This window comes from Cetorhinus maximus, chromosome 22 (assembly GCF_964194155.1).
Source record: "Cetorhinus maximus chromosome 22, sCetMax3.hap1.1, whole genome shotgun sequence".
NCBI classification, from domain to species: domain Eukaryota; kingdom Metazoa; phylum Chordata; class Chondrichthyes; order Lamniformes; family Cetorhinidae; genus Cetorhinus; species Cetorhinus maximus.
This window is the reverse complement of record NC_135900.1, coordinates 19035255-19048730: the sequence shown is the minus strand read 5'-3', so window position 1 is coordinate 19048730 and position 13476 is coordinate 19035255. Positions and strand designations below refer to the sequence as shown.

The following is a 13476-nucleotide window of genomic DNA, read 5'->3' as shown; positions in this document are numbered from 1 at the left end:
TGCATTGCCATGAAATAATACCAATTCAGTATGCTAGCTTAATTAGGTTAATTTTCTTAACTATCATGCAGTGTAGCACTGGGCATGTTTGAAGCATATAGTATTGATTGTTTCTTTTCTATAGAGGCAAGAATTCTAAAAGCAAGAATATTTTATGTTCAATCAATAGTCCCTAACTACCTGTATAAAAGTTTTTGGCTGTTTGCAATGGTTCAAAGGTTCATTTATTATAGAGGATTATGATACTTTAAACTAAAATCATTTTGACAGCTAAGACGTTTATCATCAATTATTAAATAAGTACAGCTGTGAAAGCACTGTGGAGATATGTTTCCATTGTCTAACAGTTCACATTCTCCATTTCAGATTTGTTTTAAATAAAAATCTATGAATCAAAGATGATAAAGAAGTAGGAATAAGAAAACACACTTGGTCCATTGGGGTCCCTTTGTTAAGATTCATGTACAGGGCCCACTCAAACTATGCTCATCTCCTGTTGTAATTACTGAGATTCTTTACAAGTTAATAACAGTTTTAATCCAACTTACTGTGAGTTTATCTTTACCCAACACTCCCATAAGTTGTCCAGTGCCATATCGTATGGCAAAATAGTTTCCTTTGGGAGAATATGATGTTGAGAAAAACGATTGAAAGCGTTGATGTAGTTCTATAAAGAAACAAGAAACAATTATAATGTGTAGCTTAGTCTTTTCATTTTGTAGAACTAAGGATTGCTACCCTGTTTGATGATGCCATTAGCTAGTCAGCTGATCTCAGCTTGGATAGCAGTAGAAACATGACAATTAGCCTTCGTGTCTTGAGCTCAGAAAGGGGAAAAATAGCAGCCAGGGCTATCACCTTTGATCATTATCTAGTGATTGCTGCTGGAAAGTGGATGCGTATGGACATAGCATGAGGACAAGATTGGACAGCTATGATGCTATCCATTATGGCTCATCTGCCAATACTCAGGGTTGAGGCTAATACTCGAAGGGCTGAAAGATCCTCACTTAGCCAAAGTTTGCCCTGCTAGAACTTTCCGCCAGCATAAGTGAGGACCTTCAAAAGAGAAGAAAATTAGGGAGAACTGTTAATTAAAGAAAAGTTCACTTATGGCTGGCCATTCTCTCATTGATATCACAGCAGATGAGGGATAATCAGACTCCACTGTCAAACCGTATAAAAATTCATAACGAAGATACCGATACTGTGATGTTATAATTGCACTGACTCCCTTATCACCAAGTAAGCTATTTCAAAGAATCCTTCCAGGTAACTCAATCCTAACTTACTTAGGAGACATTTAATTCACCCAAGTCAAAAACCTGCAGAAAAAGTGATGCCTTCCACTTTTCAGTAAACATTCACTGCAGAAAAATTCAAAATACTTGTAAAATTCACCAGAACATGCCGGCTACTGCTGGCTCATTTCTAATTTATAACAATACCTTTTTATAATAATGCAGTATTTTTAAAGTAGATCAGAAATAAGAATGGGATGTAGTGACAGAAGTTATATGCCTGCCCCAAATCAGCTAGTTTAACTTTCCTAACTTATAAATTTTGGCTTCAAGGTTAGATCCATGCTATTGTTGAATCAGGTGTAAGTGATTATATTAACAATGAAGGTGGAAAATGCACAAGTCTTCTCAAATATACTCACGCTTCTGATAGCACATCCTCCTATTTAATGAAAAATACATTTTTGTGCATGCACCCCATCCACAGCATAAACACATAATGTCCAACATGCAGATTCAAATAAACAGTACGTGAAGCCACTTGTTAGTATTAAACAGTGCGCCCTCACTAATACTTAGAATTCAGATGTTGAGCCTAAATTCTATCAGAATCTGAGCATAAACAAGATATTGGACTCCTGAGTGGGAAACATGAGTCAGTTTGTTTCATTATATTTACTTTTAGCCTTTTTCCCCAACAACAAGATTTGCTGATTTTAGGGAGGTTTGGGGCAACATGGTCACTTTAATGCACCACCAACACAGGGGAGGGGAAAGGTGAGTCGAGACTACTTTGGTTTTATTCTCACCCACAATCTCCGAACCCGGATTCCCAATTTAAAATTTCAAAAACTGGGGTTGGTAGATTTTTTTTCTGTTAGACAAGAGTGTTAAGTGTTACAGACTCAAGGTGGATCGATGAAGATAAGATATAAATCAGCCATGATCTAACTGAATGGCAGAGCAATCTCATTGACCTGAATGGCCTCCTCTCTAGACAGGAAGAATAGAGAAACAAACAAGCAAAATTCCACAAAAAAAAATATACACTTATAGCAATAGCATGGACCTACATGAAGGTGGAATTTATAAGTTGACAAGCAATACTCAGAGAAGCTCTAGAACGACCCAACAGAATCCAGATTTGTTTCTCTAACAGTGAAAGGAAAAGTAGGGTTGCCATATGTGTGGTTGATTTGACATCAGCAACATACTGCAACTCCACATTTTCATTTTAAACCAAATAGAATCATTTCATTAGATAGAATATGAATCGATGTAACTTTGGTTTTACTCACGGCATGCCTCACTGATGCAATAGGCTGAAGGCACCCAGAGATTAGATGATCCAGTGTCAAACACTACAGTAAATGTCTGTGGTGGAGTTCCAATACTAATCTCTCCATAATATTGGGCCTAAGTGTTCAAAAACACAACAACATTAAATCACAGCAACAGTTTAAATACAGTAAATTAAGTATTCAAAAAAACCTAATTACTGGATGCTACTGAGCTGCTTCTAGAATTAACTCTCCCATGCTGGCTGCTGTTCCATCTGTTTATAACTGATTTATAGATACTAAATAAAAACTTCAGGTTTTATAATGTTACTCCCTATTTACACTCGTCTCTCATTCCCAGATTACCTCAACGGGCAGATTTTTAAGCTTGCCGCCTGGTTATAAAACTGGTTTTGTAAATTGGATAAATGAAAATGAAAATCGGGCAGCTGATCTTTATTGACCAGTTTTATGCCTGTGCATCAGTGAAAACCCACTCGTTTGTCTTCACACTCACACTTTTCAAGAGCCCCAGCTTCCTGGTTTGACTGCAATCTATTTTCATCTTAAACACTTCTTGAATCCTTACCTCAGGCAGACCTCTCTCTGTCTACTCTAGGACTACCACTGATCAAACTAAGCAGCACCAGATCGCTTGTTGGACAGTGAGCAGCCCAGGGTTCTGGTAACCGAAAGCAGTAGCAAGGTACAAATGATGAGCCAAAGAAAGCGAGCCAAATGCAAAATAACATGACTTTGCAGATTAAAGCTTTGTGAATATTATACAGTAAGTACACGGGTTTCTGGAGGACAAGGCTAAAACAAGATTGTCTAAGTTAAAATTAGACAGCTAGTGTTGTGTGCAGCAGGCCCAATGCCTGCTCTGTTCAGCACAAATCAATTTCCAAACTGGGTCCTAAAACAAGTATTAGTCCCCTTTTCACACATTCAAGCAGCTTAACACATATTTTAGGAGGCTCTACTCTGTCAGAACCATTATGAAGTCAGACATGTTTTGTTTCGGTGCAGGGCATTGACTGTCTAAATTGGACCTCTGTGCCTGTTTTGCACCACAAAAAATTAGTGCAACATAGTCTAATTTATTCCCCTATGTTTGATTCTAAGGTAGGTTTCTTGGGAACAAAATTGTACCACGGGAGATTGCCGGCTCAGAAGGAAAAACCCACTCAAAATTTTTGAATCCCAGTAAAAATCAGTAATTCTGGCACCAGCAATACTGAAGTTCCAACTCAGGTATACAAGACCAGCTCAGGCATGTTTTACTGGTACCCTTCATTTCCAAGTTTTACTCGGGACCCACTGGGGAGCAAAATGTTAAGGGCGGGATTTTCCAGTGGGGCTGTCCAGTCCTGTTGATAGTCAATGGACGTTCGGCTGGGCCGCTCCATCCCACACGGCAGGTGCCGCCACAGCGGGGTCAGAAAATCTTAGTTCAAGTTTTTAGAAAATACCTCTATGTGCAGTGGAGAGGAACAGGAACACTCTCCCAACTCCTTAGTGCTACTGTGGACTGCGGCTTGCCCTCACCCTCCTCTCATTCTCAGGCTGGCCACTTCTGCCAAGTGCAGCATGCATGCCATCTGATTTGAGCCCAAAAGTGGATGCCGATCAATTTACTCGCCCCCTTTGAGTTCAGAATATGAAGCAATCCAAACCAGCTGCTCAAAATAAGGTGATGATGCCCTGAGAATATAATTCAGTTAATATGTAAGATTTGTCTATTTATTATATATACAGCATTGTGTAAGATTATTAATTCCACAGTGTGGTATGCAGTCAGTCAGCTCAAGTTGTACATTGCACTCAACAGAGGAGCTCTGATATGTACATGTTTGTACACATTCACAGATAATCTCCAGTCGGTTGAATTATTTTCTGAATATATTACGGCACAAAGATTATTCACTCCTAACATTAGAAATATTGAAAACTAATTTTATAACGTCCTTGGGTTAGGAGAACAATTTATGCTTCCTTTACACTAGGCTGAGGTTATATCTGCCTGGTGGGAAAACCAAGTGAGGCGAAACTTGCATAATACTCCAAATCACTTTCTTACTAAGCTGGTTCAAAATATAAAATCTTTTCTTTAGAACTGTTTCAGCAAGTACTGGTTAATATTGACTAGGCGCCCCCAAGTAGCAGCGATCATAATATGATTAAATTTACGTTCAGTTTGAAGGAGAGAAGAGTGGGTCCAAGACGAGTATTTTAAACTTAAATAAAGGCAATTATGAGGGCATGAAAGCAGAGCTAGTTAAAGCTAACTGGTAAATTAGGTTAAAGGATAGGTCAATAGAGATGCAGTGGCAGACCTTAAAGGGGATATTTCAAAATACACACAATAGGTTCTAACAAGAGAGAAAAATTCCAAGGGGAGGACCCACCATCCATGCTTAACTAAAAAAGTTAAAGATACTATCAAACTTAACGACAAAGTATATAGTTATGCAAAGATTGCAGCAGGCCAGAAGATTGGTTAGAATATAAAAAAGAGCAGAGAATGACTAAAAGATTGATAAGGAGAGAAAAATTAGAGTGCAAGAGGAAGCTAGCTAGAAATATAAAGAAAGATAGGAAGAGTTTCTATAGATGCTTAAAAAAGAAAAGAGTTAACAAAGTGAGCATTGGTCCTATAGAAAGTGAGTCTGGGGAATTAATAATGGAAAATGAGGAAATGGCAGATGAATTAAACAGGCATTTTGCATTGGTCTTTCCTATAGAGGACACAAGTAACATCCAGAAATAGCTATAAATCAGGAAATGGGAGGGACAATTATCTATGTCAACCCTGCAAAGTCCTTCTTATTAACATCTGGGGCTTATGCCAAAATTGGGAGAGCTGTCCCACAGACTAGTCAAGCAACAGCCTAACATAGTCATACTCACGAATCATACCTTAAAGACAATGTCCCAGACACCACCATCCCCAACCCTGTGTGTGTCCTGTCCCACTGGCAGGACAGACCCAGCAGAGGTGGCAGCAGAGTAGTATACAGGCGGGAGGGAGTTGCCCTAGAAGTCCTCAACATTGACTCAGGCACCCATGAAGTCTCATGGCATCAGGTCAAACATGGACAAGGAAACCTCCTGCTGATTACTATGTACTGCAACCCCCACCCCTCTCCAGCCCCTCAGCTGATGAATCAGTACTCCTCTATGTTGAACACCACTTGGAGAAAGCACTGAGGGTGGAAAGGCCACAGATTGTACTCCGGTTGGGGGACTTCAAAGTCCATTACCAAGATTGGCTCGGTAGAACCACCACAGTCCAAGCTGGCTGAGTCCTAAAGGACATAGCTACTAGACTGTGGTGAGAAAACCAACAACAGTGAAAAACGTACTTGACCTCATCTTCACTAACCTGCCTGCCGCAGACGCATCTGTCCATGACAGTATCGGCAGCAGTGACCACCGTAGTCCATGTGGAGTCAAGTCCCATCTTCACATTGAGGATACCCTCCATCGTGTTGTTTGGCACTACCACCATACTAAATGGGTTAGATTTTGAACAGATCTAGCAACTCAAGACTGGGCATCCATGAGGCACTGTGGGCCATCAGCAGCAGCAGAATTGCACTCAACCACAATCTGTAACCTCATGGCCCAGCATACCCCCACTCTACCATTATCACCAAGCCAGGGGATCACCCCTGGTTCAATGAAGAGTGCAGGAGGGCATGCCAGGAGCAGCACCAGGCATACCTAAAAATGAGGTGTCAACCTGGTGAAGTTATAACACAAGACTACTGGCATGCCAAACAGCATAAGCAGCAAGTGTTAGGCAGAGCTAAGCGATTCCACAACCAATAGATCAGATCTAAGCTCTGCAGCCCTGCCACATCCAGTCATGAATGGTAGTGGACAGTTAAACAACTCACTGGAAGAGAAGGTTCCACAAATATCCCCACTGCAATGATGGATGAGCCCAGCACATCAGTGCAAAAGATAAGGCTGAAGCATTCGCAACAACCGTAAATGCGAGTAGGCTCTTTCCACTTAGATTAGGAGAAATAAACACGAGAGGACATGGCTTTAGGGTGAAAGGGGAAAGGTTTAGGGGGAACATTAGGGGGAACTTCTTCACTCAGAGAGTGGTGAGAGTGTGGAACGAGCTACCATCTGACGTGGTAAATGCGGGCTCGCTCTTAAGTTTTAAGAATAAATTAGATAGATACATGGATGGGAGAGGTCTGGAGGGTTATGGACTAGGTGCAGGTCAATGGGACTAGTGGAATAATATTTCGGCACAGACTAGAAGGGCCGAATGGCCTGTTTTCTGTGCTGTAGTGTTCTATGGTTCTATAGTTCTAACCTTCAGCCAGAAGTGTGAAGTGGATGATCCATTTCGGCCTCCTCCGGAGGTCCCCAGCATCACAGGTGCCAGTCTTCAGCCAATTCAATTCACTCCACAAGATATCAAGAAACATCTGAAGGCACTGGATACTGCAAAGGCTATGGCCCCTGACAATTGTCATGAAGCTATTAATGTATATATTATTGGAATTTATTTTTCTTTTAAAAATAGAGGTTTAGTCTGTGGGTGTGTTTTAATTGGATTAAAGCCAGCTAGTCTGGCTGCTTTGATGTGTTCTAGTTTTGAGATGTAAGAGAGGTAGAGTGCATTTGCATTTTTTTGAATAGAGCATTCAAAAAAGGGGGTGAAATCTGGCACCTAGCTAGCAGAGACCAAGCAACATATTTATATTACTAATAAAATTGGTACAATGAAAGGAGTTTTATTGTTAGAAGAGGTGGAGTTCAAAGGGGCTGGTGATACAATGAGAATTTATATTCAATGAGCTGTGTTGGGTATAACAGATAGCAGTTTTGAGTATGCAGGGCAGAGGCAATGTAAGATCAAAGCAACTGTAAGCCTACAACTGTCTCCACAGGAACCAAAGTGAAAAGGAACTTCATTTTGAATTTGTAAAGTGAAAAGGCTTTGCCTGGTGTCTGCTCAAAGTCTATGGGTTGCTGTTGCCTTAGTGGAGATTAGTCTGGGAATTTGTTAAAAGTTATGATAGTATTAATTTGTAGTCATGTGTATGTGTTTAATGTGTTATAACTTAATAAAATGTTTCATTTAGTTTAATATAAAACCTCTCAAGAACTGACGGTCTGATTCCTGAATTTAGAGCTGTATCTCAAACATACGACTTAAAAATATGTTATGACAGTTGTTTAAAGTTTCCCTCTGGGATTTTTAAATAATTCAGCTTTACCAACTGCTGGGTCATAACACAATATTCTGGCATTGTACTGAAGACTTGTGCTCCAGAACTTGCCGCACCCCTAGCCAAGCTGTTCCAGTAAAGCTACAACACTGGCATCTACCCAGAAATGTGGAAAATTTCCCAGGTATGTCCTCTACACAAAAAGCGGGACAGACCCAACCCAGCCAATTATCGCGCCATCAGTCTACTCTTGAGCATCATTAAACTGATGGAAGGAGTCATCAAAAGTGCTATCAAGCAGCACTTGCTTAGCAATAAACTGCTCACTGATGCTCAGTTTGCATTCTGCAAGGGTCACTCAGCTTCTGATCTCATTACAGCCTTGGTTTAAACATGGAAAAAAGAGTTAAATTCCAGAGGTGAGGTAAGATTGACTGCCCTTGACATCAAGGCAGCATTTGACCAAGTGTAGCATCAAGGAGCCCTAGCAAAACTGGAGTCAAAGGGAACCAGAGGGAAAACCCTCTACTGGTTAGAGTCATACCTAGCACCAAGGAAGATGGTTGTTGTTGTTGTTGGAGGTCAATCATCTTAGTTCCAGGACATCACTGCAGGAGTTCATCAGGATAGTGTCCTCGGCCCAACCATCTTCAGCTGCTTCATCAATGACCTTCCTTCCATCATAAGGTCAGAAGTGGGGATTTCGCTGATGATTGCACAATGTTCAGCACCATTCGTGATCCTCAGATATTGAAGCAGTCCATGTCCAAATGCAACAAAACCTGGACAATATCCAGGCTGGGGCTGACAAGTGGCAAGTAACATTCATGCCACACAAGTGCCAGGCAATGACCATTTCCAACAAGAGAGAATCTAACCATCGCCCCATGACATTCAATGGCATTACCATCACTGAATCCCCCGCTATCAACATCCTGGGGGTCACCATTAACCCGAAACTGAACTGGACTAGCCACATAAATAATGTGGCTACAGGAGCAGATCAGAGGCTGGGAATTATGTGGCGAGTAACTCACTTCCTGACTTCCCAAAGCCTGCTCACCATCTACAAGGCACAAGTCAAAAGTGTGATGTAATACTCTCCACTTACCTGGGTGAGTGCAAGGGTGAGTGCAGCTCCAACAACACTGAAGAAGCTTGACATCATCCAGGACAAAGCAGGCTGCTTGATTGGTACTCCTTCCATAAACATTCATTCCCTCTACCATTGACGAACAGTGGCAGCAGTGTGTGCCATCAACAAGTTGCACTGCGGAAACTCACCAAGGCTCCTTAGGTAGCAGCTTCCAAGCCCGCAACCACTACCATCTAGAAGGACAATGGCAGCAGATACATGGAACACCACCACCTAGAAATTCCCCTCCAAGTCACTCACCATCCTGACTTGGAAATATATTGCCTTTCCTTCACAGTTGCTAGGTCAAAATCCTGGAACTCCCTCCCTAACAGCACTGTGGGTGTACCTACATCACATGGATTGCAGCAGTTCAAGAAGGCAGCTCACTACCACCTTTTCAAGGGCAATTGGGTATGGGCAATAAATGCAGGCCTAGCCAATGAAGCCCACAGCCCATAAATGAATTTAAAAAAGAGGCAGAGTCAATACGGTTTTGTGAAAGGAAAATCATGTTTAACCAACTTATTGGAGTTCTTTGAAGAAGTTACATGTGCTGTGGATAAAGGGGAACTGGTTGATGTACTTTACTTAGATTTCCAGAAGCCATTTGATAAGGTGCCACATCAAAGGTTATTGCGGAAAATAAATGTTCATTGTGCAGGGGGTAACATATTTGCATGAATAGAAGATTGGCTAGCGAACAAGAAACAGAGAGCAGGCATAAATGGGTCATTTTCTAGTTCGCAAGATGTAACGAATGGTGTGCACCAGGGATCAGTGCTGGGGCCTGAGCTTTTTACAATTTATATAAATGACTTGGATGAAGGGACCAAAAGTATAGTTGTTAAATTTGCTGATAACACAAAGGTCGATAGGAAAGTAAGTTATGAAGAGGACATAGGGAGGCTACCAAAGGGATATAGATAGGTAAAATGAGTGGGCAAGGATCTGGAAAATGGAGTATAATGTGGGAAAATGTGAAATTGTCTATTTTGGAAGGAAGAATAAAAAAGAAGCATCTTATCTAAATGGTGAGAGATTGCAGAGCTTTGATATTTTGAGGGGCCTGGGTGTTCTAGTGCATAAATCGCAAAAGGTTAGTATGCAGGTACAGCAATTAATTAGGAAAGCTAATTGAATGTTATCATTCATTGTGAGGGGAACTAAATATAAAAGTTGGGAGGTTATGCTTCAGTTAAAAGGGGCACTGGTGAGACCACATCCGGAGTACAGTGTACAGTATTGGTGTCCTTATTTAAGGAAGGATGTAAATGCATTGGAAGCAGTTCAGAGGTTTACTAGACTATTACCTGGAATGGGAGGATTGTCTTATGAGGAAAGGTTGGACAAGCTAGGCTTGTATCCACTAGTGCTGGAGTTTAGAAGAGTAAGAAGTGACTTGACTAAAACATATAAGATCCTGAGCGGTCTTGTAAGGCGGATGTGGAGAGGATGTTTCCCCTTGTGGGAGAATCTAGAACTAGGGGTCACTATTTAAAAATAAGAGTCACCCCTTTTTTTTCTTGGAGGGTCATGAGTCTTTGGAACTCTCTTCCTCAAAAGCGGTGGAAGCAGGATTTTGAATATTTTTAAGGCAGGGTTAGATAGATTCTTGATAATCAAGTGGGTGAAAGGGTATCAGGGTAGGCGGGAATGTGGAGTTGAGGTTAAAATCAGATCAGCCATGAACTTATTGAATTATGGAGCAGGCTCAAGGGGCAAAGTGGCCTACTCCTGCTCCTAATCCGTATGTTTGTATGTTCGAATGAAATCTTTACAGGTTCAGGGCATTTACAAACTGGAGCGTTGTGAAAACAATATGTACTGCAATTTTGCCAAATGCCAGCCTCATGCATTCAAATGGAAATATGGATGTGTATATTATTATTCAATAAATCTTGCCACCCTGAAGATAATGAATTCTAGGGGGATTGAATTTCAAGATTATCAAGTTATTTTTATTTATTCGCTATGTAGTTCAAATGGTGCAGTGAATTGTTGTATTTACTCTCTTGTGACAAGAATCTTCTTTCCTTAACATCTAATTGACAGCAAGAAGGGAGACCCTTCCCTCCTCTTTCTCAATCTGCCCTTGGTGCTCTCCACTACCAGGTGGATTCTGAAGCCATTTTGAGTTATAGACTTAATAAGTATAAATTATTTTTATGCTTATAGTCACAAGTTCAGTGGACGCTTTGATTCAAGTCAATGTCTCAGGCTTATTTCAGATTCCAATGGCTTTATCTGACAGATCCCAGGTACTGCAAATCCTAAGTGACAGGTGATCTTGTCAGGTGAGCCTGTCCTGGTCTATGGTTATATAGTTATCTGGTTACCTAGTTATAAAAATGCTTTGAGGCAAGCTTCTGTTAAACTTCACATTCAAAGTAAGCTGAGCCTAACGAATGCATAAAAGAATGGTTCTCGAATTATTGGTCTGCAACTAAATAATGAAAGTGGTCCTCCCACAGATCTCACATAGTACATTATATACTTTGAATACTTGGTGCCATTTCAATTTTGATTGATGTACATAGTGAAAACCAACCAGATGTTCAGAGCTATGATTTATTTGCACTTTGCACTGATTTCTTTGGGTGTGATATAGGACAACCTTTCTGAGGAGATCTCACATCACTGTTAGAGTCAGTTTGACTCCAGAGTTATACAGAGAAGTAATTCAATGGCAGCATCTAAATTACAACCTTGAGCATGGCAGTCTGGAACTCATTTTGTCTCCAACACATTCAACACACCATAATGTGAGTGGGAAGTGTTTAGTGCATTAGAAGCCTGTACGTAGGCTGTGTGTAAAGCTAGTTAAGGGCACTAATTTTCTTTACAAAGAATATACAGAACAAAACAGGCCATTTAACCCAACAGGTCCATGCCAGTGTTTATGCTCCACATAAGCCTTCTCTCACCATTTTTCATCATATACCATCAACAAATCTCTTTATTTCTTTCTCTTCATGGTTATCTAAAAGTGCTCATCTCACTTCCCCTTGGATATATCTATGCTATTCACCTCAACTACTCCTTTTGGTGGGGACTTCCACATTGTAACTATTATTGCTGAAAAGAGAGACATGTTGCTGAAGCTTTTCGTCTTATCATCAAGACAAAAACAAAAATGCCAAATTTCAGATAATCATTACAATATGTGCTACAGGAGAAAAAGATGATGATTGGTTGGTAATTCCACTCTGATTGGCTGAGGTGTTGCCATGAAGAAAGCAATAGGGAACTATAGGCTCCCCATTCTTCTACATAATTCAAAAAAGGCTCAAGGCTTGAATATATTCTTTTTGTTTGCAGAGAATGGGTTTTTGCGTATGAACGTATATTGCTTCTAGCAAATGTAAATGAGCCATATTACGAGCTCAACTGATTATCTTAAATTAGTTGTTAGTGTAGCTATTAGTATACTCAGGATTGTTCAGCAAGTGCTGTCCAATCTCAGAATCACCTGTTGTTTTGGGCTTTGCAAGCGCGGCCATGTTGAGTATGGTCTGTACTCTGCCATTTATGACAGCCAGAGGAAAATAGTCTTTTGAATTTGGGGGATAAATAGGGAATAAAATAAGAAAACAAGGACCAGTATCAGGGATCAATGTCCTGTTCCCTAAGGACCTCATAATGAGTAGGGCTGTTTTTCAGGCATCTCAAGTGTCCATCTAAGTCAGATGTTAGACCTCTTACATATACCATTGAGGGGGTCGATGTTTGATTTAGGACCTCCCCCCCCCCCCCCACCCCGGGATATGAAATTGCCCCAAGTTCTGATGAACGTTGTCCACACAAATTGTTTAAAGCTTTCCTCTCGCCAGCATTATCTGTGTTTATTTCAGATTTTTGACACTTACAGCTTTTTAGCTCCGATCAATGATAATGGTAACTTACATCCATATAATTTGATAAATGCTCAGAAGTGGTGCCAACATGAATCATTAAAACTGCTGAAGGATAACAGCTTTTATATTTGCGGACAAAGGCATCTGAATTGTGATGTAGGAGAAATTCTTCGAGTTCGTTACGTTCACTCAAGGCTCTTCTTATTGTCTTAAAACGGATTAGAGGAATCCTGTAATATGCATTGAATTTTCAATTAAATACATCACACTTGAAGAAATGCAAATTACAGATCACAATATGCAGGTTCGTTCTTCACATATTAAAATGCTGCCAATTCATAATTTTCAATTGATCTCTAGTATTCTCCCTTCTCTGTGATTATCTTAGATTACACACCATTTTTATTGGCCTTGACTGCATAAAGATGTAGTCAAATTCTGTAGATCATGTCACACATGTCAGGTGACAGGAAAACCTCAAGCAGTGATTGAACCTGTACCTTTAATTCAGGTTCAAGCATTTGAGGAACCTTTTACCAGGGTCTTGGTTGAATGTGTAGGGTCCCTCCCTAAGAGTAAAAGTGGAAATCAGTACTCGCTGACAATCATGGATGTGCCTACAAGATTTTTGGATGCGATATCTTTACAAAATAATACAGCAAAGAGAATTGTAGAGGAGTTGACCACATTTTTTATAAGATATAGGTTACTGAAAGAAAGACAGTCAGATCAGGGTTCGAATTTCATGTCACAGCTGTTTAAGGA

At 40.4% G+C, this 13476-nt stretch overlaps 1 protein-coding gene across 3 annotated transcripts in view; it reads right to left on the bottom strand.

The window, feature by feature from the left end:
• The window catches only part of nots (nothepsin), a 51618-nt gene that overhangs the window by 24261 nt on the left and 13881 nt on the right, over window positions 1-13476 (bottom strand). For all 3 annotated transcript variants that reach the window (XM_078567905.1, XM_078567904.1, XM_078567903.1), the window contains exons 2-4: window positions 12761-12941; window positions 2540-2657; window positions 549-667 (exon numbers count right to left, since the gene is read on the bottom strand). In XM_078567905.1, coding sequence (XP_078424031.1) covers window positions 549-667; window positions 2540-2657; window positions 12761-12941 — 418 coding nt within the window. The remainder of the gene's footprint in view (window positions 1-548; window positions 668-2539; window positions 2658-12760; window positions 12942-13476) is intronic.